This window comes from Malus sylvestris, chromosome 4 (genome assembly GCF_916048215.2).
Source record: "Malus sylvestris chromosome 4, drMalSylv7.2, whole genome shotgun sequence".
Lineage (NCBI taxonomy): Eukaryota > Viridiplantae > Streptophyta > Magnoliopsida > Rosales > Rosaceae > Malus > Malus sylvestris.
The window spans coordinates 21,165,812-21,193,082 of NC_062263.1; the positions used below are offsets into that span (position 1 = coordinate 21,165,812).

Consider the following 27,271-nt stretch of genomic DNA (forward strand, 5'->3'; position numbering starts at 1 on the left):
GACCAAGCTCCCACGTGAGGTGCAGCTTTAGCTTTCCCCTCTCTTGCGAAATGGCCCCAGAAATCCAGCTTTTCTTGACTCTAAATTCCGGTGGTTTTCCTCTAGAAGCAAAAAACAGCTCCGCAATACTTGGGCTCTTAATGATTTCGTAATGTTTTGAAACTCTTTTCAGGTTTATCAGCGGATGAATTCAGAAATGAATAGGGGTAAGATTGGTGAGGTTTGAACTCTTTTGAATTGCTCCAATTTTATCCTATTTTCCTCCTAAATCGCGGAGGCTTCTTATGTAGGTCACCAATTTCTTTTCTTTCTGCTGCCTCGGCTCTTCACCACTTGCTTGTCCTCTTTTGGTGGCTCGAATTCAAAGCAAAAGAGGAAGAAGACAACCAGCAGGTGACCCCCGTTTTCATTTATTTTTTTTTGTTTCTGAATTTCATTCGCAATGGGTTGAAGCCCTGAACTGTGACTGATTGGTTTAATTAATTCGTGCAGAAGTAACAACATCTCTTCGATTGGTTGTTTGGACAAACAAGTGTTAATTCATGGCTTCAAAGGTGGGAATCTGCACTTTTCAATTGCACTCTTAAATTCGTAGTAACGTACTCTTCATGTATGCTATACTTGATTGTTTTTTTTAGTGCGTTAACGTGAAGGTTGCCATATGAGTGAGCTTCCCCAATTAATTTAGAGATTTCAACAACAAGTTTTCCCTTCTCTGTAAACTAGGGACAGTTTGAACTCTTTTAAACACAACTTCACGTGGCACATCAAGCTTTTCCCTTCTTTGTAAACTAGGGATAGCTTGAACTCTTTTAAATCTAACTTCACGTGGCAGGGAAGCAAATATCTTTTATCTATTTAGATTAGCAAATTTTTCTTTCTTTGTCTTGTAGCATCTGTCAGTCTTGTTTTAATGCCTTTGGTCAACATTTGATAGCCACACTTTAAGCCCTTTGAAAGACACATTCTTCCTTTCTTTTGTCTGTATCAAAAGTCGAATTGAGGAACTCTTTTTTTTGTGGAATTGGACCAAGCATGAGTCGGTCAAGGGAGATTTTGGCTTCTTTTCCTTTGCAAACCATCTTTACCATTTTTTCCTTATCTTTCGAACTCTTGACATAAAAGACTTTGGTTGGAATTCTTGAACAATACGTCCTTTTCTTTTCCCTTTCTCTAGAGTAACCTTTGAAGTCAGAACATCAGGAATTAATCACTTTCTTGGAGCATATTGTTCCACTTTTGCTAACAAGCTCATGCACTGCCATGACAACAACGGTTCCTTGGCATGGACGTCGAACATGGATTTCTTTAGATTTGATTGGAATTTCACGGGGTGATTTAGGCCACCTCGAAGAAATTCATGGGATTCTGGGGATTATTTTTGCTACAGTTAGTGGGGAGTCGGGCTGCTCAAAGTCTTCACCTCCATCTATTTGGTACAAGAAGATACCAAACAACAAAAAAAACAAGACGGCTAAAAGAAAGATTAGGAAAAACAAATCCGTTGTTGTGGACCTCTGCATGTTCTTCCCCTTCCTTTTATTTTTTCCTTCTATTTGTTTCTCTATGGTGGTCTATGCTGCAACGCTTTTTATGTTGCTCTGTTTTTTTTTTTTTTTTGTTCTTCCTGCAACGAAACAAGAGAAAAAAAAACAATAATTTAAATAGAACTTGTTTCATACTTGGTGATGAATATTCTTCTTTGGTTCTTGACTCGAAAGCACGAACGATTGAATTCCTTCTCTTTTTGGCAGCACTTCGTTGCTCTGAGTAATTTCTCTCAATGTTTCTCTATTTTTCTGCAGGGTATCCCCTCTCTTTGTTCTGTCCCCCTTTTTTGTTGCAGCTGATGCCTATTTATAGGCATCATAGGAGAGTTCTAGAGCTTGTTACGTGGGGGGAAAGATGGAGGGCATGACTTCCTGCCACTCTCTCTTAACCTCTCTTAACTGACCCCACGTTTTTTTTCTTTGTTGCAGGAAAGGGGGAAACCTGTTTATTACTTCCCCCTTTTGTAGGAAATTTTCCTTATTTTACTTATTTATATTTTTTTATTTGTTTATGGATATTTAGTTTGTATGTAAAGCCCATTCTTAACTTTTTGGGCTGGTTTACATCTTTATTTTGCCTTGTAGTCTGACCCAATTTGTATGGACTCTATTTTTTTTATGTTGTATATTTTTGTTGTTCAACATTAATATATAAATTATTAATATTTTATTATGATCTCGGTGACCGGAGATGACGAGGAGTCTATCGGGAGTGGTTGTTGAGCATGACGAGGACGAAAGAGGATAGTCTTAGTTAGTCTCATGGTTATTGGGGGGTCTTGCTAAGACCCCTTAGTGAAGGGTTTTGTCCATGCTAATCCCCTTTAGTCTTATTAATGTTAGTCCTAGCATAAAACAAACACAGTATTGGACTAACAGCTAGTCCAGTCCAGTCCCACTTAGTGACGGGCAAACAAACGCCCCTGCTATTTTAGATGAAATAAATCAGCGCGCGCTCCTTTTTTATTTTTCCCAACGCAACCTTAATTCTATCCCTCAACCATTTCCTTTTCCCTCTCTTTTGATTGTAAAAAATAAATTATGATGCTATGCTTGCCCTAATTGGAGATTCAATCGAAAATTCTGGAGTTGTATCGGAGATTCCGAAGCACAATCGGAGTTCTTGTAAGCCACTACAACCATCTCCATCTTCTCTCTTTTCTAATTCCATAAGTCTTGCCAGGTGTTTCTAGGATTTCTGTCAAATTTGAAAGCGAATTATTATTTTAAATTTCGGATTTATTTCCTAATTGGGGAATGTATTGTTGTTAATATGTTTACATGAATTGATTATATACTTGAGGGGTTAAAGAAATCCCCTGCCTTCAAGTTGATTGTCAAGTGAATTCCCTGAAAATGACACGCCCCGACCCTGATATTCCCCGAATACCAGGACCGACACGTGCTGGCCGACACCCGGGGGTGACGAAAGCCATTAATTGATACAAAAGCTAAGAATAGGAAATAAATAAGGGTTAGAAATTTAAAATACAAAGAATTTATAATTTTAGGAACGTGCTCAGAGCATTCAACTAACATAATCTCTAAAAAGGATTAAGATAAAATTGGATGAATAAGGAAGTAGGTCCTACATCGAGAGGATCTGAAGATGCTGCTGCGGAAGTGTCTTCACGCCGGGATTAGGTGCCTTGATTCTAAATCCTGAATGGGGGCGCAAAACAAAGGTGAGTGGACCAAATTTATATATATAATAATAATAAAAAAGTTATCAATGTACTAACCCCCAAAGTTTATATATAATGAAAACTACTAGCATAATAAGTGATGGATTTAATAAAAATCCTAGCATGCCAAATATCTCAAAAATCACATTGCGGAAATCAAAACAATAAATGCATCATAAATCGTCTCGTAAACGCGGTGTGCTACTAGAAAGATCACTGAATAAATATAACTCCCGGCCCAATGTCTGCACCTCAGTCTCTGTGCCCGTAGCCAGAGATAACTCTCTCCCGGCCCATGCCTGTCTCCGTGTCCCTCAGCCTTTCGCTAGGGATTATTTCTCCCGGCCTACATGCCAACACCAGATCCTCGCCCCAGGCGGCATAGTGTCCACTAGGTACACACAAATAGTTACGTCTCTCTTAAATAACCACTTCATAGCATAGGTTACCGATCATCGTCTACACTATAAAGAGGGGTTCAAAAACATGTTCTAGCATCCTATCGTCATCTATCAGATAGTCTACCAGTTCATGGTTTTTATAGAAAATATGATGTATATTAAAATATAGCTCAATATAAGCTAACAATTATTTCCTCACCAAAACACGAGACGAAATCAATAAATTCAGTAAACAGGATTGATATAAATCAATTCACAAAATTCGTAGGCATGCTAATCATTTATGCAATTACTATTAAATCATGTAATTTTAGAAGGGGTCCACTCACAGTACTTAGTTGCCAAAAGCTGCGCCACTAGCGAAGACGGAAACGTCACAATAAATGCCCCTAAGCACATAAAGAGTCCAATAATTAAAACTATATAATAGCAATTGAATTTGGGAAAACGGACATTGGAACCGGATTCAGAACGTCGTTTTACCCTAAGAAGGGTCCCGGACGAAAACCCGAAAAGTCAACCCTAAAGTCAACGTTGACCGGGGGTCAACGGTCAAATTAGGTCAAACGGGTTTTAGACTTGAAATCCGGATTAGGGTTTAGGTTTAAATAAAATAGGGGATTTGGGATTGGATGGGTTTAGGGTTTTAAAGGATTTTAGGAACCTAGGGTTTTGGGTTAAAATGGTTTTAGGGTGAGAATTGGGGTTTGGGCTTTAGCCCAAACACACACATACTACAAATACACACACACACACACGGCATGCATGTGCATGCATAAACACATACACATACACACCTAACACACACACACACACACGGGCACAAAATCACAAGGCCTTAAGGCCTTAATAAAAATAAATAAAGAAAAACAGGGCTTTAAGCCCTTTTTAAAAACCACCGGCCCAAGGCCCTTTTTAGGGTTTTAAAACCAAATAATAAAACTTAAAACTAAAGGCTAGGGTTTTGGGCTTAAGACAACACGGGCCTAAGGCCCGAGGAAGAGGGAAAGGCCGGGTGGCCTGTTGCCAAGGAAGAAGAAGGCCGGAAATTCGGCCGGAAAACCACCCCACTTTAAACGGCCATAACTTTGTCACTACTCAATGAAATCAAGCGCGACAAAAGCTAAAGTTGTAGCCCTGGAAGAGACGAAGAGAATGATACCTCACACGATGTCTAAATCGCCGTGGTTTGGCCGTAAAATGCCTCGGAAGCCGTCGGACTCGCCGGAAACTGGGTAAGATTCAAATGAGTATAACGTCTTCAATACTCAACAAAATTGAGTGAAATAAAAAGGAAAGTTATAGTACTCGACGAGACGAAGAGATTGATACCTTACACGCCGGCCAACTCGACTTGGTTTGGCCGGAAATGGCCTCGAAAGCCGTCGGACTCGCCGGAGGTTATTTTCTTGGTTTCGCCGAGTTGCGCAGAGGCAAGAGGAAGAGGAAAGGGACGAGGTTTAGATGGTGATGTCCTCAGCAGATGGCGTGGCTGAGTGTGTTGCTTGGGGAAGAGGGAGTTGTAGCGAGGGAGAGAGATGAGGTCCGAGAAAGAGCTACGGGACAGGTGAGGGAGAAGAGAGAGACCGGTAAACATAAAAATAAAACAAGGTGGGCCCCATGGGCTCACCAATTAAGAACTAAAAACCATTTTTAAATAAAATGGGGGTAGGTTTTAACAGAAAAAGTAAGTATATGGCACTTGATTGTTGCGTGAACAGGGATGAAAATCTTTTGTGGTGGGCAAAGTGAAGAGAAAAGGAGTTGGGTTTAGAGACTAGTAGATAAAATTCATTGATTACTTGTTGAACCGGGATGAAGATCTTTGTATGTGCTGCAGTATGTGTAGTGGGAATGAGGAGTAATTTTTGGAGTGTTAGTGGTAAATGATGTGTTAATGGGTTGTTCTGTTAAAGGGGAGGGGCCCGTGCCCCACCGGCGACCATATAGCTTTGCCCCTGCATACACGCCATCAGTTCAAGGAATTGACACAATCCCTAGTTAACAAGAAGTTTGACTCAGCCCAATTGGAGGGCCACTATTACGCTGTTTGACAGTTTCTTGTGATATTCATTTAATCGTTTGGTTTCAATATAATTTGTTTTGGTCAAGCAAGACTTCTATACATACACACTGATTGCATAGAATATGAGCACAACACATTTTAGTTCATTCTTCTTCAGTCTTCAGTAATATACAGAGCTTTCTTCTTGCCTGTTAGCTAAAGAACATTTGGGGGTTATAAATATTCAGTTTGTGAAGCAAAATACATGGCAGGTTTCGACAGCCAAAGATGGTCTCTCAAGGGCATGACTGCCCTCGTCACCGGTGGAACAAAAGGCATCGGGTAATCAAATTACCTATTCTCTTCTCTTCAGTATTCACGATAGTTTCTCTTCAGTCTCCAGTTCCTATTAGAGAATAGGGCCTCTCAGATCGTAGATATAATTATGTGTGGGAGGTTCACTGTTAATATCGTATAAATCATCTGTGATAAGACCTCACACTTAATAATAGTTGGTTAGGTTAGGGACATTATTCGTCATGATGATGTTGAGCTATATCATTGGTATAAAAGTTTGGATTTGTATCCTCTCATGAGCCCAAGAAGAGAATCCTCCTAACCAAGGAGTGTGGGCCGTTGGATTTTTATCCAACGGCTACAAACAGAAGGATCCCTTTATAGTTATAATAATTATAGTCGTTAGATGAAAATCCAACGGCCCACACTTCTTGATCAGGAAGATCCTCTCTTTGGGCTCAGGAGAGGTTCCAAATCCTAAAAGTTTGTCAGTTCTCATATATATTTGTCTCTGTCTTAACTGGTTGCTAGTTAACTAACATTGTTGTTGGGTGTGCAATTGTATTAGATATGCCATTGTGGAGGAACTAGCAGGACTTGGAGCAACCGTGCACACCTGCGCTCGCAACCAGGCACAAATTCTTGAGAGGCTTCAAGAATGGGAAAGTAAGGGATTCAAAGTGACTGGCTCGGTTTGTGACTTAACCTCTAAAGCACAAAGGGAGAACCTCATCAAAACTGTCTCCTCTATTTTTGAAGGCAAACTTAACATCCTTGTAAGTTCATTTATGTCTAATACAACCTTAATTCACAACTTATTAATTAATATGAAAATATGACTTTAGCCCCTAAAATTTAATTTTCTCTACATAAAACCCGACATAAGATTTTTACTAAAATAAAACCCATTGACTAGATTTCATATCAATAAATTCATTAATTATGTTTGACTTCACATTTAAAATTTTTTGGATGCCTAAAATACCCTTATTTGGATGTCTAAAATACCCCTATTATGATATACATAATTAATGCACTGCAGATTGTAAGGGAGAATTAATGATTTTACATAATAATAATAATAATAATAATAATAATAATAATGTTATAAATTCATTGCCTAATATGTAATAACATAAAACATGTCTAATATATGTTATTATACATGCTTAATTAAGTCCATAAAATTATATTTTACATATTAATGTAGGTAAATTATTTCACACATATATTTTTTTTTTAAGTGCCTGATATATGTAAAATTCATGCAAAATAATTTACTTACATAACAAAAGAATGCTATTTGATTCATATAGTGCACCTACGTATACTATTAAAATTTAAAAATGTTAGATTGCTTAAAAAAAGCAAAATAATTTACCCAATATATGTAAAATACATGAAAAATAATTTACCTACATAACAAAAGAATGATATTTGATTCAAAATCAATTTACTTATAAAATAAAGCAATGTTATTTGGTTTGAAGTTAATTTACCTATTATTTGTACATATATCTTATAATAATAAAATGTGCCAAATATATGTAATAATATTTGAAAAATATTAATGTACCTACAAAATATATATTATTCGCTAATCATAAATATACATATAGGTAAATTTTATAATATATATATATATATATATATATATATATATAATAGGTCAATTACCTTTCTACTTGGTAGTTTTTTCAATTTTAGGTTTTATTTGGATGTTTAGAATTATGTGGGTTTTTATTCCAAAAATAAGAATTGCAATGGTCTATATCTAAAGATAATTAACTAATTACCATAAAATGGATTTTGACTGTGCTACGTATGGTGCAATATGTAGGTAAATAGTGCTGCAACTTGCACACTTAGAGGAACTACAGATTATACTTCGGAAGATTTCTCAAGTATGATGAAAACCAATGTTGAATCTCCATACCATCTTTCTCAACTTGCACATCCTCTCTTGAAGGCCTCAGGAAATGCAAGTATTGTCTTTGTTGCTTCCATTGCCGGTGTGGTAGCTCTACCGAAACTGTCTGCCTATGCAGCAACAAAAAGTAAGTAATTAATCTTCCAAAACTGTCTTCCTATTTTTTTTTCTAAGCTTCTCCAGCAATAACTGCCTCACATGAATAATGTGTCAAATCACTAGTGTTATTGATTGCAACCTCCAAACATCACTACCACTGCTATCTTATAGGCGCAGTCATCCAAATTTCGAAGAACTTGGCATGCGAATGGGCAAAAGACAACATTCGTACTAATGCTGTGGCACCATGGGCTGTCAACACCGGAGTTAAAGTTGAATCTGTAAATATCCAACCCCTTCTACCTATATATTGTTCAGTCCTTGTGTTTTACCAATTTATTTAATATGTTTTAGGCATATCTTATCTAACGATTAAATTTGATTTTGTATTGTCAGGATGGTCATTCTGATGATTTCAGGCGCCTAATAGGTCGAACTCCCATCCAACGCCTTGCACAGCCTAATGAAATATCATCTCTGATCACTTTCCTCTGCCTTCCTGCTGCTTCTTACATCAATGGACAAGTTATTAGTGTTGATGGAGGATTTACAGTTAGCGGCTTCTAGCGAACTGAACTCATCAATGCATAGGTTGCAAAATCTGGCATCCTATCTATCTGATCACATATCAACTACGAATTCCAACCATATTTCTTCAATTATTTCCTTTGGGCAATATCAGTCCCTCCAATTTGCTGACAGGTTCACACCTCTAAGCTAGTAGCAAGTCCCGGGGAAAAGTCAATGCAATGTTCATGGTTGTTAAAAAGTCTCTATAATTTAAGCGTTTACTTTGTAAATCGTAAGAATAAGCATAATATGAGTGGCCCCATACTTATGATTGATATAATTCCTTTGTCAACAATTGCGGTTTATAAGATTTTCCTTTTATTGAAGGATGTATTTTATTGAAAACCTCGAAAGGCAAAAAACCTAACCAAAAGCACAAATGGCCAGACAAGAATAAACATTAAACATGACAAGAGCCGATACGTACTATAATAAGATAGACCATCGTGTGACTAGATCATGACCAGGGAGGAAGGAGGTTGGGAAGCCCATGAGATATTGCATACCCTAGAGTTGGCCGAAAGAGAAACTGCATGTGCAGCTCGATTACTAGAGCGCAAAGCACAATTTGCTTAGAGTTAGTTAATCTCAATATTAACCTATACCATGGACAACAAGTTGACAAAGTCAATAGACGTACTTGAGTACTTTGGTGTCATCGTCATCAATGTCATGCTTTTTTCCTTGATGATAACTAATAAGCATGATTTTTTTAATCTATAAAAAATGTATATAATTATATTTATCTCTTTCATCACGTTATATGTGACTTGTCATGTAATATGACATATATAACACTTATTGTAGGGAAAAATGAATAATTGAATGGAAAATGAATGAATTAGACATTTTTTCCTAAGTCAAAGTTAAATTATCATTATCATTCAATTTTTTACTCATGCTAGAAAACGAAAAAAAATCTTACAATTGAGGCCAACTACAGCTCATGCTTTCCAACCTAACTTCTGGTTCAAGTTGGCCAAGTTGGCTCATTCTTTGACCGCAAACTAGCAGAATTCTTAGCAAAGATGTGATTTATGGGCTATCCTTTCTTTCATACAGGCATCTATTATTTTATAAGTTTCTTCCTCTTGATCAAATTAGTATACGCTTCCCTACGGCGAATTTTCAAGGTTAACATGTTGACAACAAAAATTAGGTTACGTAGTGCAAGTGTAGCTATTGGGGTTCATACGTGGAATAACATCCTCTGACACCATGAAGAAAGTTGGAATTCTACTATAAAACTAATTGGCTATATGGGAAATAGCCAGCATATTTACAAACACATACAAAATCTCTTCTTTCTCTAATGTGGAATTCATGCTCTCAATACCAATACCAATACCAAGTAAACAGAATTTCCGTGCCTAAACTAAAAGAAGCTATTTCTACCACATTTTTAATTACCTGATTTATTACTAGTTGAGATTGATTTGTAGTTACTCTATCTCTTAAGCAGACCACCAGATGATCAGCGTGGTGACCTATAGAACTTAGGGCGGGTTTGGTATTGATGTGCTTTGAAAAAAAGCTGTTGTGAGAATAAGCGGTTGTGAAATAAATCAGCAGAGTGTTTGATAAACTTTTTTGTAAAAGTACTTTTGGAAAAAAAGCAGTCTGATAATGAGTCTTTTCATTAAAGGAGTACTGTAGCTCCGTGTGCTTTGAAAAAAAACCAGTTTTCCAAAGCTGCAAATAGTAGCTTCAGCTTTTTCCTTTGATTTCAGCTTATTCTCATAGCAGCTTCCAAAATAAGTCATTTTTTTTTCAGTTTACAAAACACCTAAAACCCTCACAGCTTTTTTTCATGGGTGCTTTTTTTTTAAGCACCTCACTCTCAAACCACTCCTTAGCATTACGAATTCACGCTATTGCTAAATACATGATCAAATATATCGGAAGTCAAAGATGCCAAATATTTTGGATCTGGTGCCTTAGCCTTAGCCTTAACCTTAGCGTTTCACATTCGAAATCATGTCAGCCCCTCAAAGTCAATTTAATTTGTAAATAGAAAATCGACGAATTATACATTTTCAAAGTAAACCCTTTGACTGTTCTTAAAAAAAAAACAAAAAAACAAAAAGTAAACCCTTTGACCAACATTCCACGTAAGCAAACATCTTTTTTTTTCTTTTTTTTCTTTTTTTTAAGGTAATAGAGTTTGAGTGAAATTTTCATATCTATTATATATATCCCTCAACGACTAATATGCACACAATTACTCATTATTTATTGTATGCATTTGCTTTCCCTTTTTACAATATTTATTGTAAGAAAAATTTATCTACATATCATCTATGCGGTAGGTATCAAAACCTATGTATCAAAATTATCCATAAATTTGGTATCAAACGCATCCACATTATCTACAAATTCATTTTCAAACTCATTCATATTATCCATATAAAAGACTCAAATATAATAATTTTAAGCTAAAAATCTTTTTTTTTCTACATAAATAACATTAAATTAGAAAACTAATGTTTGACAAAAAAAAATTAAAATTAGAGAGTATAAAATAGGCATGAAACAAAATTAGAAATGAAAACCCTAGCTATTAATTGACTTTATCATCTCACAAAGATAAGTCACAAGAAAATATTACCAAACAAAAGTCAGTAATACGCATTGCTGAACTCTTATCAACGTATTGAATTGACAAAACCCTAATAATAAGTTGGACTCAGCCGAAGGATGACTACTACGTAATACCTACCGTATATTTTATCCAATTTTTTTTTTATCAATGATCCTTTCTTCTTTTTAATTAATTAAAATATTTTGGTTTCACTTTGGGTGTTCAGCAAGAATTAAAACATTAAAACTTTGGTTTCAATTTGGGTGTTCAGGAAGAATTAATATATTTAAAACTTTGGTTTCAATTTGGGCGTTCGGCAAGAGTTAATATACACTATATGTATATATATATATATGCAAAGATTTCATAGATTATCAGCACATCCACATTTTAGTTCATTCTTCTTGAGTTCAACCTTCTGCACTAAACTCAGCTTTCTTATTGCCTGTTAAGCAATCAACAGTTCAAGCAAAACATACCAATGGCCGGTTTCAACAGCCAAAGATGGTCTCTAAAGGGTATGACCGCCCTCGTCACTGGTGGAACTAAAGGCATCGGGTTAGCTAGCTCTCTGATCTCAGTCTCGCTCTCTATTTGTTTCGTTACTATTTAATAGATTCATATCAATTTCTCTTGCTGACATTGTTCTTATATATATAACTTGTGCATTAGATATGCCATAGTAGAAGAGCTAGCAGGACTTGGTGCAACCGTGCATACTTGTGCTCGTAACGAAGCACAGATTGTTGAGAGGCTTCAAGAATGGGAAGATAAGGGATTCAAAGTGACAGGCTCAGTTTGTGATCTCACCTGTAAAGCTCAAAGAGAAAACCTCATCAAAACCGTCTCCTGTATTTTCAATGGCAAGCTTAACATCCTTGTAAGTTTATTTATTGCCCTTACTTTTCTCTTTCTTTATGTGTTATGTGTCAAAATTTCCGAGTTGGGTCAATGGTGTACTATTGATCACATTAATATAGTTCCAGCTTAACCACTTGCACAGTCTGGCATGTGATGCACAAAAGGTGGTGGTGCAATTAAGAGCGAAATCATTCAGTATAATTGAGTCATAATTTTTTCTATCAAGTTTCCGATGTTTGGATTGCATTGTTCAACATTATCTGTGACTCTACATAATAATTATTATTAGACCTTAAGAGCTAACTATTTTTGCTTTGTTTTTCAATCTTGGTTTAAAATCTAATTTTCTAAGTGATATTTTATTTGGCACAGGTAAATAATGCTGCAATATGTACTCTCAGAAGTACTGCAGATTACACTTTGGAAGATTTTTCAGGCATGATGGGCACCAATGTTGAATCTCCCTACCATCTTTCTCAACTTGCATATCCTCTCTTGAAAGCCTCAGAAGATGCAAGTATTGTATTTGTCTCCTCTATTGCTGGTCTGAAAGCTCTACCCAGACTATCAGCCTATGCAGCAACCAAAGGTAATATATTGCTTCTTTTTGTTTTAGTTAAAATAAGATTGCAAATAGTTCTCACCTATACAAAGCCCTAAAAAAATTTCTGTTTTTTTCCAAATTTGCAGGAGCAGTGATACAGATTGCAAAAAATTTGGCATGTGAATGGGCAAAAGACAACATTCGTACAAACACTGTGGCACCATGGGCTGTCAACACTGGGGCTAAAGTCGAAAATGTATGTAGCACTCCCCTCCGGACAATTATTTTTCTGAGCTTAATTAACCTTGATTTGTAACAATTTAATTAAACTGCATTAGGTATATTGATCTGACACGTTTAAAACTTGATCATTTTAAATTATCAGGATGATCATGCTGAAGATTTCAGACGGCTGATAGGTCGAACTCCCATCCGTCGTCTTGCACAGCCTAATGAAATTTCATCTCTGGTGTCCTTCCTTTGCCTCCCTGCTGCTTCTTTCATCAATGGACAAGTGATTAGCGTTGATGGAGGATTCACAGTTAGTGGTTTCTAGCAAACTCAGTAGTAATATGCAGGGTTGCCAATTTTCAACCTACCATCAGTGTTATCCTTTTCCATTAATTTGAAGATGTATACATTTACATTTAATCAATTTCTTAATAAATCTTGTCCAAAAAGTATGTAAAATGTGTACATTGGCGTTTATGTTGTTTTTTTTTTAAGGATAATACATTTTAACGTCAGTTCAAGCTCAAGTACATATATTTGCCTCAACTGTTGAGATATTTCAAATGTGAACAATTTGGATATTTATGTAGGAAATAGCCAAAACATGAGCATGTGAACTTTTATTAAGTTTCTCATGGAATTTAGAGATAAGGGCTTAAATAAGATGATCCTTTCAATCTACCTAAAGGGTTTTCTAATTTGAAGGAGAGTAGTATTCCTGATTATTCGTAATTTAATCGAATTATACATACGGGTCACTGTATGATCAAATTCTATTGAGTCTGACTCATATTGATCATTTATCAAAGACTATAATAAAAAAAAGTACAGAACAAATACAGATTTCTATTGTAATAGAATAGATTGAATAAAATAATTTCTATTTTATACATAAACAATCTTTAATTAAAGGGAAATCCTTCTATTAAGACACTAAGACATGTCACAAATAACAATACGTAGATACCGCTACTATTTACAAGAGTGTAACATTGTCCTATTTTTATTGAATCGTTGTTTGTCACTATTAAATGAGCACGTTATTAGTATATATTGAAAGCTTCACTATTTTATCGTGCTGGTTTTATATATAATTACCTAGCATCAAAAATGAACACACTAGTCTGGCGAAGCCAGGAATTGATGGGAGGATGGGCGAAGTTAGGTAGTGTCTACGAATTGCTTCACGATAATTAGATGGATAATCAAGCATTCGATGTCTATGTCTAGGGTCTGCAGGAAGATTAACCAATATTTCATCTAACTCAGTGCCCTTACTTTGTTGTGAACTACTTGGAATACTTGAAGGAGGACTTCTTAATATTTGAAGGAGGAGGAGGACCGCTTGGAATATTTGAAGGAGAAAGACTACCCGAAATGTTTGAAGGAGTATTTAAGCATTCTTTCTTATAGTATCGTTTCATTACGTAACTGTAAAATGGAGAGGAAAAAAATTCTTACACTCTTAATCCTAGAGTAAACTATACTAATATGCATAATAATTAATCCAACTAACAATTCAATTAAGCTATACCAATAAGCGTACAAATTATTCAATTAATAAATATTCAATTCAACTAATCATCTGAATAATTGTATACATTATGTAATAATTCAATTAATTAATCAATAATCAAGAATTCAAATTTTAATTTTCACCCTAAAAAATAATTTTAATTTCATATCAATAATCATAGAATCGGATCAATAATCAATAACCATATTAGCGCAAAAATAGCATCACAAATTACAAAGACTAAATATGTCGCCAACGAGATTTCATACTAAAAAATGTGTCATGATAGATTTATTGTCAACTAGAGCAAAAACATCCGTCTATGATTGAAACCATCCAATATTGAAATTGAACTATTTGATCTGTGGACACTGGAGAGGAGACTAGTGTTGTGTTGGTCGGTGGCCTTCGGTGGGGTGGGGTGGGTGGGGATAAGGAATGGTTCTCTGTTTCAAATTTGAACCATTTTGTTTTTGTTTTTTCAAAAAAAAATGTCAAAACTATATATTAAAGAAGTGCACCAAACACACCGTTGTACTAAGGGGTGTTTTCAAACCTGAGCCCTATGTAAAACACATCGTTTTACTTAAATGATAAATAGTCTTCTTCTTCCTTCTTCTAATTTGCAGAACACCAGAACTCAGCAGCCCCGCTCCTCTTATATTGCACCCTGTGCCCAGACTGGGTGGTCCTTATAGCATATTATCTGGACTTTCGGGTGGTCCCGGGACCACCCAGGTCCCTTAATAGATCTGCCCCTGATTGAACCAGTGGGTTTTCTGGCGAGGGGAGGGGCAGACTGTAATATCCCAATAATTTATTATTAAAGAAGAGAAATATTTGGAAAAAAAAAATATATATGTTGTGCTTATTTATAAAAAAGGTTTTCATATGAAGATAGTAAACGTTATTTCGAGTTTGTATCATTTTTCGGATTAGTTTTCGGGACTTTAATGAAATTTTGATAGAATGTCCAAGCCTGACAAATGTTAGAACACCACATGACAGCCAACGAGTGGCAAGATTGCCAAGTGCTAGCTGCTGGAGACGCCAGCATTTGGATGACATGCTGGTGGTGTTATCATCATATGATGGCACATGTCAAATATGATAAATTAAAGAGAAATCATAAGTCTTTGTGTTGCCACTTGGAAAGCTACCATTGCACCAAAAGAGATAAATAAAAGGAGAAGAAGCGGTGGATCATTTCAGATGGAACTAAGGCTTTATATTTCTTCTTCTCTTCGCAGAAAGATGCAGAGAGGAAGGAAGCAAGGAGCTTCATCTCATTGTCCAAATCAAATACCGTTTTCCTCATAAATTTTGATTTGGAAGTCCGGATTTGATTCCGTTTTCGCTTACGAATTTATGGGGAAGAGTACTACAAATCTCAGGTACTAATTTATGGATTTACTACAGATTTTGGAAGTTGCCATTTTTGGATTTATTACTACACAGCGTAATATTTCGAATTCATGTGTTATTCGTGATGGCTTAAGCGTATTGGAAGCTTAATTGAATGAATTGAGATAAATTTGCCTATGGGTTAGTTGCTGTTAAACCCCATCCATGTTCAAGTTTGTGGATTTGGGGTATTGATATTATTCGACTAAATTAAAAGGAATGATGGCCTACTTTGAAGTAATTGAATCGTATAAATATGAGTATTTGAATTGAAGTTGGAAATATTTTGGACTGAAAGATGAGCAACATGAATTTGGAAACATGGTCGGCTGTACTGTTTCTGTTTCTGCAGTAGGGACCAACTTGAAAGATGAGTTTCAGATTTGGGGCCATTTTACAGTTCTCTGAACATTTAGTACAGTTTTGTAATTACCCGAAAGTTTGGGGTAAACTATAATTCTGGAACTTTTTTCGGACAGATTGTACTTGCTGTACAGGTTAGGGACATGAAGCTTATTTTTAAAGATTTGAGTACTTAAGTGAAATTATATAAATCTGAAGATCCAAATTGGAATAAGAGATGCTAAGCCTAACTTGGGAATTCCAAAATATAGGATTTTACATTTGGTGCTATATAATGGATTATATAGTGATATATTTTTATTGTTGGATTAGGAACTCCAGTTACCGCGACGGTTGTGTGTAATCGAGGTGTTGGTAAGGGAGACTGCTTGTTTGCTTTGGACTCCAGGTAGGGGAAATACGGCAGACCTTTACGGAGATTGACTTTATTAAATTTCGTGAAACATTATATTATTATTATCGATCTTCTTGGTTGATTAATGTGATCTGGCTTGCTAATTGGATAAATAATGCCTCTGCGTGTTTACTTGTTATTGGTTATGGAATTATTGATGAAATGCTATTGGTTGAGAATATACTGTGGTATATGTGAATCATTCATAATTGGTCGTGTGGTAGGAGTTTTGGTGTTGAGGAAGGAATTCTGGAAATGAGGGTAGTTGGAAATAATCTTTTGTGTAGTTGAGCCAAACTCTTAGCAGGTACCAGGTCTCAGGTGAGCCCACAGTGCACAGATTCTTTAAGGGTAATTCGGGACTGGCGACGAAGGGTTTTGGCAAGATGACTAACAAAAGGGGAAATTGGGATGATTGAGTTACATGGGGTTAATTTGTATATTAAAATATTCGAACCACCACTGCAGAGGTAAAATGCACGGTATGGGACGTGCAGGTCTGCGTGTTTTATTATATGAATTAACGGGTAGAGATGAAGAGTATTGTATTGCACTCATGCATTGTTGATGATAATGATTTGGTACTTGATTACATGATTTTATTACACTTAATTTAATATTGTCAATTTACTGTGATAAGGTTATGTCCCTACTGAGTTGTTGAAGCTCATCCCTCTATTGTTATGCAGGTTTACTAACTAAACTGTCAAAAGAGTAAACGTGATGAGATCAAATTAGATGTGAGGCTAGAATTGTATTTATTTATTTTTAGCTTTGTAAAGATTATGGATTTCTTTTTTATAAGAGGAGTTTATCTTTTCAACCCATGTCATTTCTTTTATTTATTTAGCTTTTAACTCGCGTTTCGGACTCGGGATCGAGTTTTTACTACCGACCCCAGGTCCGGGGCGTGACACAGACCTAGAAATCCAGTCCTGTTTTTCGACGAGGGGAGTGGCGGCCGCCACTCCTTGCCTTCATGTGGCTTCACCACTGCTAGTCTATAGAGAACGGGAAAAACCCTAAATATGCATGGACGACTTTGATTTGTTGATGCAAATAGATCCATTGGTAGGGATGGTAATGGCTTGAAGCTGGCTAGCCAAAATCAGATTATTATGAAAGTTGTTTATTAAACTGTTTGAAATTTGAATAAAAATGATACTAATATCATACAATCTGTTTTATTTCCGGCTTTGTGCTCCATTTCGGGAGAAATTTTTTGTTGTGACATGAACAAAAGGGGTACACCACGTGTTTTAATAGGAATTGTGGGAAATTTTATTTTTTTAGTTATTTGTTGTAGGCATAATTTACTGAACAATTATGGAGGCCTTAGAGAGAGAAGGGGTGCGGTACATAGAGAGAAGAAGAGAGATATGTGTAATTGTGGATGTGTTCTATTTCATCCCATTGTGCCTTTATTTGTAGTAGTAGTAGAATAAGTAAAAACCTTTCCTTTTAGGATTACAACATTTAATAGGTAATCTACTTCTAATAGGAATATAAAAGATATTCCAAGATATACTAGGATTTACACAATCACATTCCTAATCTAATAAGACTGCAATATTATTAACTTTTTAGCACATAAATTTCACCATTTGTTTAGTGACACGTGATGTACTACCCCGTGTACCGATCACATTGAAAAAAATTTCTCATCCCGCGCCCCCTTACCTGACTTCGTGCCCCAATCCGGTCCTCATTGGGTAAGGGGGTTCCCACCCTCTAACACAACTTGATTAGATCCCCGACGTTGTGGCACTTTTCTGACCGTCGGTTATAAATATTTGGATCCAACGTTAGATCTCTTTCCACGCAGCTTGCACCGTTATTATTCTAAATCGGAGCTATATTTCAAATCGGACAAAGATTAATATATATATATATATATATATATATATATATATATATATATATATATATGCGAACCAGCACAGGGCCCACCACACAGGTGGTGACCAACCAGACCTCCTCGACAACTCCCTCTTCGAGAATGTTCCAGCACACTGGTGGCTTAAAAAATGGTAATCTGCACTCGGGGTCCAAATCGCTCCACGTGGCATCGGACGTGGCGCAAGGTGCGTCCCGGTAAATGATACGCCTCGATCTCATGTCTCCCTCAGTCCTTTTGCTTTCTTCTCCGGTCTCGCTGTAACTTTCCCACTGAAGCTTTCGCTAGAGAGAGAAAGTAGAGAGAGAGAGAGAGAGAGAGAGAGAGATATTTTGTTCTCAGATTTGTTACACGAGAAAACGAGGTCGTTTTGGATCGGCGATGGACTGCAATGAAGGAGGAAGAGGAGGCTCGACGAAAACGGAGGAGCGGGGAGAAGCTCTGGTGTATATGTGGGGATATCTTCCCGGAGTATCGTCGGAGAAGTCTCCGACACTGTCTCTGACGCCGGTGCAGTTCCCGAATCGGATGGACGGTGGGGATTCGTGGAAGGACGTCTGCGGCGGCGGTTGTGGATTCGCCATGGCCATCTCAGGTTTGGTTCTCCAATTCTCAATCTTTAAAACAAGTGATTAATGCTTAATTGCATGTTCAGTTTGTAAATCCTTTTTTACAATTTGTTTGGATGATGGTTCTGATTAGAGTGTGGGAAGTTGATGACATGGGGGTCGACCGACGACGGGGGGCAGAGCTACGTCGTTTCAGGGAAGCACGGGGTAATGCAACGATCTTCTAATTGCTGAAATGTTTTCGAAATTCGAATTGTTTGGAATTAATTTTTGCGTTTATGTTGCTGCACGTTTGTTAAGGAGGCCCCGGAGCCTTATCGTCTCCCAAATGAGGCTTCAATACTCAAGGCTGCTGCCGGTTGGGCCCATTGCGTTTCTGTTACGGGTAGGTTTTTGCCCGGATTTCTGGTGACCGTTTGGATTGTGAAAATAATGGAATGAATATTCATAATTCAGTACTTAAATTTGTGTTTGAAATGAAATGATTTATGTGTAAATTGGTTAGTTGGCCGATGTGTGGATTACTAGTGTTTCTTAGCACTAGCTGCATTTAGGCAACACGTGTGAAACACTGCGGTAATTCTTTGATCTGAGTTTGATAACATGAAAAAATATGGATAATCTAGGGCCTGTTTGATGACTATTTCGTTTTTAATTTTTAGTCCATTTTTTGCACCTGAGATATGAAGAAAGTTAGGGAGAAAGGAGATATGAAGTAGGGTGGTGAGAGGGAGGGGAAGAAATAAAGAAGAATAAATGAAAACAAAATTTGTATAGCGAAAACAACTTAAAGTAGACTTTGGTATTTAGTTTTCAATTTGTATTCCTTTTCTTGTACATTTTTTCTATGTCTCTCACACTGTACTTCCTCCTCTCCTCTACATCATTCATTTCTCTCATGTATTTCCCCTCTATATCTACAAGAAAAATGAAAACTAAAAAAGCTAAAAACAAAATGGTTATCAAACGGGTCCCCTTGTTTAGGAGCAGAATGTGAACTAATTGTGGTTATTGGTCAATGTACATACTACAGTGAATGGTGAATTATACACTTGGGGTTGGAAAGAGTGTGTCCCCTCTGGGAATCTTATCGGTGATCTGGGTATGGTGGGACGCCTTCAAAGGGATACTACCGGTAATCAAAGTTCATTACTAGTTGAACAAGGTATTTCTGTAACCTGGGTATATCTGGAAAAACATGCACCTTCTAAATTGTACTAGATCAATGTGATTAAGACCTTATTATTTAATACAGTAAACTTGGTGCCTCAAGGCTTCAATCTGACTAGTGGGACAGTATCTAATCTTGGCAGCAAAAGGGCCGGAGAGGACATTGCAAAGCGAAGGAAGATTTCGTCTGCTAAACCTGAATCTGAAAGTTCAACAGGTAGTGAAGAATTCTTCACTCAGTCTCCTTGTCTTGTAACTCTGGGTCCTGGAGTGAGAATCACTACTGTTGCAGCTGGCGGACGCCACACTTTAGCATTAACAGGTAATAATGTTTCGGGTTTATATTTAAGACTCTCAGGGCAGTTGCTTTTCTTTGTGGTCACACCATATAGTTTTGTAGGTTTGTAGGATGTACGAAGCTATGGAAGATTTTTGATGTAACGCAAGACTCCTGATGCATCATAATTTTAACCGAAGTTTCAGATATGGGACAGGTGTGGGGTTGGGGCTATGGAGGCGAAGGACAGCTAGGTTTGGGTACCAGGGTAAAGATGGTTTCTTCTCCTCATGTCATACCCTGTATTGAGCCATCTACTTCTGGGAAGGATAGGTCTTCAGTGGTATCTCAAGGTTCAAAGGTTCCTGGAAGTTGTGTGAAGGAGATTGCTTGTGGAGGCCGGCACAGTGCAGTAATAACAGGTCAGCATTTAAGGGATCGTATAGAGCTTGTAACCAGAGAATGAAGAGCTGGTTAATAGACTGCGTTTGTAGGTTGTACGCGTTAATATAATCCTACTTATTTGCTTCCCATCCTTAATTACCTTTGGATCCATGCAAAATGCCGGATTGTTCTTGGTTGTTCTATGGGTCCTGTTAATTTGACGAAGACATCCACTTTTGTGTGACCAGTTCATTTGTATTCACTTCTTTACCTTTACAAATGATCTTTCAATTTACAGATGCTGGAGCACTGCTTACGTTTGGCTGGGGGCTCTATGGACAGGTGAGCTTGCTATGCTAGTCAAGGTCTAATGCCATGTTGTCCTGCACTGAGTAAATTGTTTGCTCTTCTTACACACTGTTATAATTAGGAGCTCTACTGATTACATTTTCAATTGAATCACATTTTCTTTTCTTCGTTCTTGTTATTTATCTGTGGCATTTCTTTTCTTTTCACGTTTTGATCCAGTGTGGGCAAGGGAATACAAATGATCAGTTAAGACCAAGTTATCTGAATTCATTATCCGGTACTAAAGTGAAAAACATCGCTGCCGGACTATGGCATACTCTATGTATATCTGATGATGGTCGTGTACATGCTTTTGGTGGGAATCAGTTTGGACAGTTGGGAACAGGTGGCGACGAGGCTGAGGTAAGCTCAACACTCTCTCCGTCTAGGTTCCTTTTTCAGCTTTCTGATCTTAACTTGGCCCATCTTGTTGCTGTATGCATGCATTTTATTTCCTCGTATAAATTAACTAAATCATGTTCTTGTTGCTTCAGACTCTACCTAAGATATTGGATTTTCCAGGTTTGGGAAGCAAACATGCAAAAGTAGCCTCCTGCGGCGCCCGACATAGTGTCATTCTAACAGGTAAGCAAATGAAACTCAAAAGCGTTGATACTCGCACTAATTGCTGATAATTCTCAAATCTTTTAATTTGATCATTCCCTTTGTTATTTCGGCTGCAGAAGACGGCCACTTATTTAGTTGGGGGTGGAACAAGTATGGCCAGGTATACTAATTAACATGATCAAAATCTTTGAGCCACAAACGTATATTCTTGAACGATCTTTTTTAACTTTTAACGAACTTTTCCATTCCCGGTTGTATGCAGCTTGGCCTGGGCGATTCCGTGGATAGGAACATTCCTTCTCAAGTTTCTATAGAAGGTTGCCTACCGAAAAATATTGCATGTGGCTGGTGGCATACGCTACTTCTAGCCGAAAGAGACCCATTTGATGATGACGATAGAAAAGGAATGACTTGTTAGGATGACCAACTTCAACTAGCCTGTGTTATTAGGTGCATACTTAGGCTTGTATCATGTGTACATTATTTCTATGCGCGCATTCGCGGAGCCGTACGGGCATGTGTTCCATTCTTTCTAGTTTTTAAGATGCTGGTTTTCATCAAATTGCATAGAAATCTTAGTTTGTACACAGACAATGAAGTACTTGTACTGATAATTTACAGTCTTCTGATGAGGATTGATGGTGATGTCTCCTAGGTCTCGTCGTCGTCATGTGGTTTCGAAGCACAATATTTGACGGCTTACCCGCTTTTCTTGGATGCAAATGGAGGCGCATCATATCCTGCTTGATATTGAACTTCTTCTGCGTTGCAGAAGATGCAGCAGCGGCCAAAACACATCCATTCTGTGAAAACCCAATGGAGCCTGGGCATATTCAAGCCAACATAACATTTAGAACAGCGACAATTACGGCCTTCTTTCAACTAAATTACGATTTTCGTCTTCCTAGTTTCCGAACAACTGTTGGTCTATGTAGTTTCCTTTTTCGCATTTGGTATCTGTAGTTACTAATTGCAACAATTCAAGGGCAAAATTCCACAACCCTTTCAACACAATTAGCACATCATAGACAAATGTGAGAGTAAATAGGGTGTTTTACACGAGTAAAACACCCCGCATTACCCGAAACGTGCTATTTTCGTTGAAAATTTTGACCAAATTGAGTAATTGTTCTTAAATTGCAACTAGTAAACCATGTTCTTAAAACTGCGAAAACTGAAACTACATGGACCAAAGTGGAACTTCACCGAAACTATATGATACGACCAAAACCATACTTCGGCCTTTTTGCTATATGGAATTATTGTAGAGACAGTATACCTCAACAACAAAGTGTGCCCACATGTTGCTTGAGCGAGTTTCCATGACACCCTTCAAGATAGTCAGTTCCAACCGTCGGATAGCTTGGGCTATGTCTAAGAAAAGTCCATGTTCATCACATAGCATCTGCAGTAGTTATAGAAGATTTGGATGAAACGTTTCTGCTATGAAGCTTTGCGTTCAGAAAATTAACAAAGACGAGGACACGCAACAGACCTCTATGAGAATGTGTCCCGAGTGTTCAAGATCTTCTACCACAATGGGGCAAATCTGGTGTTCGCTTCCAACTTCAAAAGCCCTGCTTGTCCCATTTTCACAGCCACTTGTGGCTTCGCTCATGTTATTGGAACGAGGTGCCTGAAAAAGCATCAAGGATTTGGTTAGAAACTTGTGATTAGTGCGTTTGTCTTCAACATCAACGCCACCAGCTGGATTCAGAACTATAAAATGGCTTTGCAGATTAAAAAAGCTTTACGAGTCCAGGATACTGTTACATAAGTGTTTTTTGTCTAAGAGAGTCATAGTGCTTGTGGTGGCAGCTATTCATTGATATATTCATTCTACTTATTTCATGCAAAGAGGTCAAGTTGTTCCAAAATTTCTAATTTATGGATGCTTTTGTTCTTCAACCTACAAAGTAGATCGAAAACTGTCTGGAAAATCAGATGGCAATTAATGGAAGCTCTGCAGCACGAAGGAGCGTTACTTGAAATAAACATTGCATACCTCTTGCTGTGTGTAGCACTTCAGTTTTTCAGCTTGATCAGTCATGTTTCTTAAAAACTGCATGTGTTTTATGGTTCGGTCTAAAAGGCCATCAATGCTGCACTGAATTCACCGCATACAAAGCACATTAAGCTAGAGAAAAATAATCAATTCTGTATTGCCTACAACAAATACAAAAAGGATATTCACCTTGGCACCATTTGGGACAAGTTCCCGCAGCTCCTTGACACGATCTTGAATCAGTTGTCTATCTCTTGGTCTTAGCTTCGGGCTATTGCCAATCTTGGTCTTCCTTGCAGTGCCACCGGATAACTTTTGTTCCCTTTTAGGCTTCACAGATTTGTACCCTTTGCCCTGCTGCTCTTCGTCAACCAAAGTGCTCATCATGTCTGTGAAAGAAGCTGGAGTAGCACCCCTGGCAAGTAAAGCAGATGACTGGTTCCATGTCACCGAACCACTTCCTATTGGGGCACACGCTTCAAATTTCAATTGTTTAAAAGAAGCAGGAAATTGACTTGATGAGGTGATAGATGATTTAATATTGTCTGATTGGCTGGATGAGGTTTCATCTTTGGCTGCAAACGCTTTCACGAGGTTCTCAGCATCACTTCCTTTGGAAAACCATGATGGCTCAATACGGCTAGCGAGATCTTTCTGCAAACTAGAGCTGCTACACGTATCATCAATGCCAATGGATGGATCCCATAAATTTTCGTCAGTCTGCCTCTGCGGAAGTGTTCCAAGTGCTTTGTGTAGTTCACAATTTTCAGGAAAGCTAAAGAAATTATTCACCATGTTGTAATTTGTATCTTTAGCATTAACGTCTTCGAACAGTTCAGCTACACCTCCAACAGGGTAAGAAGTGAAATCGCTCATGGATTCTCCAAACACTTCCAAATTGTAACCACCAAATTGAGAATAGGCTAGGAGTTCTTCCTCCAGACAAGACAACCCAAACATCTGACTTTCCATCATACCCAGCAAGCTGGTATCTATCGACTGACTGAGTGGACTTGATTCTCCACTGTGATAAATTGGTGGAACACCAGTCACACTTTCGTCTCTACTCTTTAGAACTTCTGGCTGATCTGTTCCGGTCTCTAGAAGTGAATCTTCAGCAGTTGGCAAAAAGTGCCCCAATGTCGACAATAGGTTATTATATCTGATGTTATCAACATCTTCTGACTTTTCAACTTTCAGTGGGTTAATGGTAACACCTGATGGCTCAAATGTGGTCTCCATTAAATTTGATGATTGTGACCATGACGATTGAGCTTGACGGTAAGGTACAGTTTTCCCCACACCATTGTGAATGTCATTGAATCTATCTTTCACAAAAGCAACCACTGTTGGATCTTCAGCAACCTGAAATCTTGATAAAAAGAGAAAGGGATAAATAAGAAGAATACAAATCGATGTACATGGGACACAGACAGAGAATTCAGACTGAGAAGCACATGCTCCCTAAGATCTGGAAAGGGGAAAGGACATAAACTTGTAAGCTATAAGCTACGACACTATAATGACAAGGGTTACATGACATAAATTGCTTATCTAGAATGAGTTCAGAATGAGCACGAACCGTCTCCAATGAGCCAAGTTGCAAAACTCCATATGGAAGCACAGGTACAAGTAAAATTGTCTGAATGAGAAATCAAATATGTACTCAGATTTCCATCCATCACAAACATGCGAAACTTGAGGAATTAAAGTCACAAGTGTGGGCTAGTATGTGCTGACATACAAGTTACCTTGATACCCGATGAAAACTGAAGAATCCATTCATCTGGACACTGAGAAAATATATTCTTATTTAGATATACTGTTCACTACTAGAAGAAATTTTACCAACTGTATACGAAGATCGCTAAGAATTTACATCAGCTTGTTAGAATAAGATTTACCTCAGGAACTAACTTAGAGCCAGACTCTCTGGTGCACAGATTGTCAAGGAATACCCAGCTATAGTTTCCTGTACATGCCACCTCACCAACAACCCTGAGAAATTATTCAAATCCACAGTGAACCATTTTTCATTCCCTACGATTTTGAGAAACTTAAAATTAAACACATTGTGCGGCTTGCTGATATCTTTCAAGAACAAAACATTTGCAAATAGCGCCAGTTTTTATAAGTGGTGGTCATTAATGTGTGTAGACAAAGAGTTTACGCGAACAACAACTGTAAGACTAATGGAAATTTTGCACCTCCGCTGAAATTTCTTTGGTTACTTATATATTTGCATATATTTCTTGTAAAACACATGTACAGACTTTTTTGGAGAGTCAACGGAGGCACACAACAAGACTAGAGTCAAGAACAAGATTGTACCCTTTTCCAAATGTGTGCTGAAGATATGACATGTCAGCCACTGCTAGTCCAATTGGATATCCTGTAGATCCACCATCATGTATACTTGTTGCAAAACCTTTAAAAAGCATCTGATTTGCGTTGCTGAAATAAATATCATCCGATGCATGTTCCACAGCTTCTCTTGGCTTTGGGTGATGACAGTACCCATCCTCCCACAACAAAATCCTTAGACAACAAGAAGACCAGTATCATAAAGAAGATCGTCACTATAGATTTGATATAGGTGAGATACACAATAACCCCGGCACAGAAAGTCCATTAGGATGTCAATCCTAAATTCCTAATAACATACAAATGTTGAAACCTCTCTATGCATTTATAAATATGTTTCGTATCTTAACGTGATTCGAATCAAACAGAATGCATATAGTACACCAAGGAAGCAGCAAGATCATCATCAAAACTAAAATCGCAAAAGCATTTTGACTAACTAATTAATTACTTTCCGAATTCTAAAGACGGATAAACAGATTAAAATTTTCTACTATAATTCATAGCGAAAACGGGATAAAAGAAGAGAAAAGAAGCTTACAAATCACTCTGGTGCTTGAGCTTCCAAAACACCGCATAATTCCAAGGCGAATTGCTGCAGAGGTTATTCAGCAACTGCCTCAGAGCAGTAGTCCCCATTATCTTCTCAACTTCCTCAAAAGTCTCTCAAATACAACAACTAGTAACAAAATCAATCAATCACTTCTAGAAAAAGCACGCAAAAACAAACAAACACCTTATCTAGCTGCCCCGATACGAAGCCCGACCCGCCTGTTTAATCCGCAATCCAGCTCTTCGTTTAATCGGTGGACCGGTCGAAAACAATTCCATCACTAAACACTAACCCGCTCGCTCTCTCTCTCAGCTACTAACCAGCGTAATCAAAAAGCACTTAAACGAAAAAGCAATTAAACAAATCGATAATCGATAAGAAGCTCTGCCTCTACTCGTTCGACCGATTCAAATAAGCAGTTCATAACTCTGTTTCGATTAATTCGAATTAAAATCGCTGCCACACATACAAACAAACACACAATTCTTAGGATCCTTTCATGAAAATTCGATCAGCTACTGCAAGAAAACTGAGAAAGCAGTTACCTCTAGAAACGAAGATGCTGATCGAGTTCGTATTCGGTGGCTTCCATTTCTCTCTGTGTATTGAGTGTTTGGTTGGGCCTTCTTCTTCTTTGTCGCGCTCCCGAAGTGCAGAAGCTCCGAATGTCCAAACGCAACATAAACGAAACAACAACGGCTTGTAT

The 27,271-nt window shown here is 37.5% G+C and overlaps 4 protein-coding genes and 2 long non-coding RNA genes across 13 annotated transcripts; 4 read left to right on the forward strand and 2 right to left on the reverse strand.

Moving 5' to 3' along the window:
- Window positions 1–3,025: 3,025 nt before the first annotated feature.
- Window positions 3,026–5,464, reverse strand: LOC126618542 (uncharacterized). The gene is made up of 4 exons (XR_007621751.1): window positions 4,969–5,464; window positions 4,799–4,867; window positions 3,966–4,025; window positions 3,026–3,212 (listed from the first exon to the last, which is right to left on the reverse strand). It is a non-coding gene; the product is annotated as an uncharacterized LOC126618542 (long non-coding RNA).
- A 281-nt stretch (window positions 5,465–5,745) lies between these two features.
- Window positions 5,746–8,863, forward strand: LOC126618543 (tropinone reductase homolog At2g29360-like). 2 transcript variants are annotated; one of them, XM_050286642.1, is made up of 5 exons: window positions 5,746–5,983; window positions 6,507–6,714; window positions 7,779–7,995; window positions 8,091–8,248; window positions 8,364–8,863. In XM_050286642.1, the coding sequence occupies exons 1-5, from the start codon at window positions 5,907–5,909 to the stop codon at window positions 8,532–8,534; spliced, it is 831 nt and encodes a 276-aa protein (XP_050142599.1). In that variant the 5' UTR covers window positions 5,746–5,906; the 3' UTR covers window positions 8,535–8,863. The 2 variants fall into 2 exon arrangements, with proteins under 2 accessions (XP_050142599.1, XP_050142600.1); XM_050286643.1 differs by having other exon boundaries at window positions 5,752–5,983; window positions 8,139–8,248.
- A 2,501-nt stretch (window positions 8,864–11,364) lies between these two features.
- Window positions 11,365–13,284, forward strand: LOC126618544 (tropinone reductase homolog At2g29290-like). Its single transcript, XM_050286645.1, has 5 exons — window positions 11,365–11,676; window positions 11,791–11,998; window positions 12,352–12,568; window positions 12,670–12,779; window positions 12,909–13,284. The coding sequence occupies exons 1-5, from the start codon at window positions 11,600–11,602 to the stop codon at window positions 13,077–13,079; spliced, it is 783 nt and encodes a 260-aa protein (XP_050142602.1). The 5' UTR covers window positions 11,365–11,599; the 3' UTR covers window positions 13,080–13,284.
- Window positions 13,285–15,346: 2,062 nt separating this feature from the next.
- Window positions 15,347–17,254, forward strand: LOC126618545 (uncharacterized). 2 transcript variants are annotated; one of them, XR_007621753.1, is made up of 3 exons: window positions 15,437–15,664; window positions 16,350–16,425; window positions 17,121–17,254. It is a non-coding gene; the product is annotated as an uncharacterized LOC126618545 (long non-coding RNA). The 2 variants fall into 2 exon arrangements; XR_007621752.1 differs by having other exon boundaries at window positions 15,347–15,664; window positions 16,350–17,254.
- A 1,221-nt stretch (window positions 17,255–18,475) lies between these two features.
- On the forward strand, window positions 18,476–22,275 carry LOC126618547 (ultraviolet-B receptor UVR8-like). Of its 6 annotated transcripts, none has more exons than XR_007621754.1 (11): window positions 18,476–18,923; window positions 19,031–19,104; window positions 19,198–19,282; window positions 19,931–20,062; window positions 20,153–20,389; window positions 20,545–20,766; window positions 21,027–21,070; window positions 21,257–21,439; window positions 21,599–21,661; window positions 21,760–21,803; window positions 21,906–22,046. XR_007621754.1 is itself a non-coding variant. In XM_050286648.1 (11 exons), exons 1-11 carry the CDS (start codon window positions 18,710–18,712, stop codon window positions 22,059–22,061), a joined length of 1,479 nt encoding a protein of 492 aa, XP_050142605.1. In that variant the 5' UTR covers window positions 18,479–18,709; the 3' UTR covers window positions 22,062–22,275. The 6 variants fall into 6 exon arrangements, 5 of the variants coding, with proteins under 5 accessions (XP_050142605.1, XP_050142604.1, XP_050142606.1 ...); XM_050286648.1 differs by having other exon boundaries at window positions 18,479–18,923; window positions 19,201–19,282; window positions 21,571–21,661; window positions 21,906–22,275; XM_050286647.1 differs by having other exon boundaries at window positions 18,481–18,923; window positions 21,571–21,661; window positions 21,906–22,275.
- Window positions 22,170–27,271, reverse strand: LOC126618546 (transcription factor EMB1444-like). Its single transcript, XM_050286646.1, has 11 exons — window positions 27,111–27,271; window positions 26,554–26,691; window positions 25,980–26,186; window positions 25,553–25,646; window positions 25,400–25,441; window positions 25,231–25,290; window positions 23,838–25,013; window positions 23,649–23,750; window positions 23,139–23,279; window positions 22,923–23,048; window positions 22,170–22,466 (listed from the first exon to the last, which is right to left on the reverse strand). The coding sequence occupies exons 2-11, from the start codon at window positions 26,649–26,651 to the stop codon at window positions 22,377–22,379; spliced, it is 2,136 nt and encodes a 711-aa protein (XP_050142603.1). The 5' UTR covers window positions 26,652–26,691; window positions 27,111–27,271; the 3' UTR covers window positions 22,170–22,376.

Bases quoted from the DNA above. Each gene is read 5' to 3' on its own strand.
- LOC126618546 (XM_050286646.1), bottom strand. From the start codon at position 26,651: ATGGGGACTACTGCTCTGAGGCAGTTGCTGAATAACCTCTGCAGCAAT. The intron at 25,647-25,979 runs GTACAATCTTGT...ATAATTTCTCAG, and splicing joins CAGCACACATTTGGAAAAGG to GGTTGTTGGTGAGGTGGCAT. The intron at 23,751-23,837 runs GTGAATATCCTT...CGGTGAATTCAG, and splicing joins TTGTCCCAAATGGTGCCAAG to TGCAGCATTGATGGCCTTTT.
- LOC126618544 (XM_050286645.1), top strand. From the start codon at position 11,600: ATGGCCGGTTTCAACAGCCAAAGATGGTCTCTAAAGGGTATGACCGCC. The intron at 11,999-12,351 runs GTAAGTTTATTT...TATTTGGCACAG, and splicing joins ATGGCAAGCTTAACATCCTT to GTAAATAATGCTGCAATATG. The intron at 12,569-12,669 runs GTAATATATTGC...CCAAATTTGCAG, and splicing joins AGCCTATGCAGCAACCAAAG to GAGCAGTGATACAGATTGCA.
- LOC126618547 (XM_050286647.1), top strand. From the start codon at position 18,710: ATGGACTGCAATGAAGGAGGAAGAGGAGGCTCGACGAAAACGGAGGAG. The intron at 18,924-19,030 runs GTTTGGTTCTCC...GGTTCTGATTAG, and splicing joins ATTCGCCATGGCCATCTCAG to AGTGTGGGAAGTTGATGACA. The intron at 21,071-21,256 runs GTGAGCTTGCTA...GTTTTGATCCAG, and splicing joins GCTGGGGGCTCTATGGACAG to TGTGGGCAAGGGAATACAAA.
- LOC126618543 (XM_050286642.1), top strand. From the start codon at position 5,907: ATGGCAGGTTTCGACAGCCAAAGATGGTCTCTCAAGGGCATGACTGCC. The intron at 5,984-6,506 runs GTAATCAAATTA...CAATTGTATTAG, and splicing joins GGTGGAACAAAAGGCATCGG to ATATGCCATTGTGGAGGAAC. The intron at 6,715-7,778 runs GTAAGTTCATTT...TGCAATATGTAG, and splicing joins AAGGCAAACTTAACATCCTT to GTAAATAGTGCTGCAACTTG.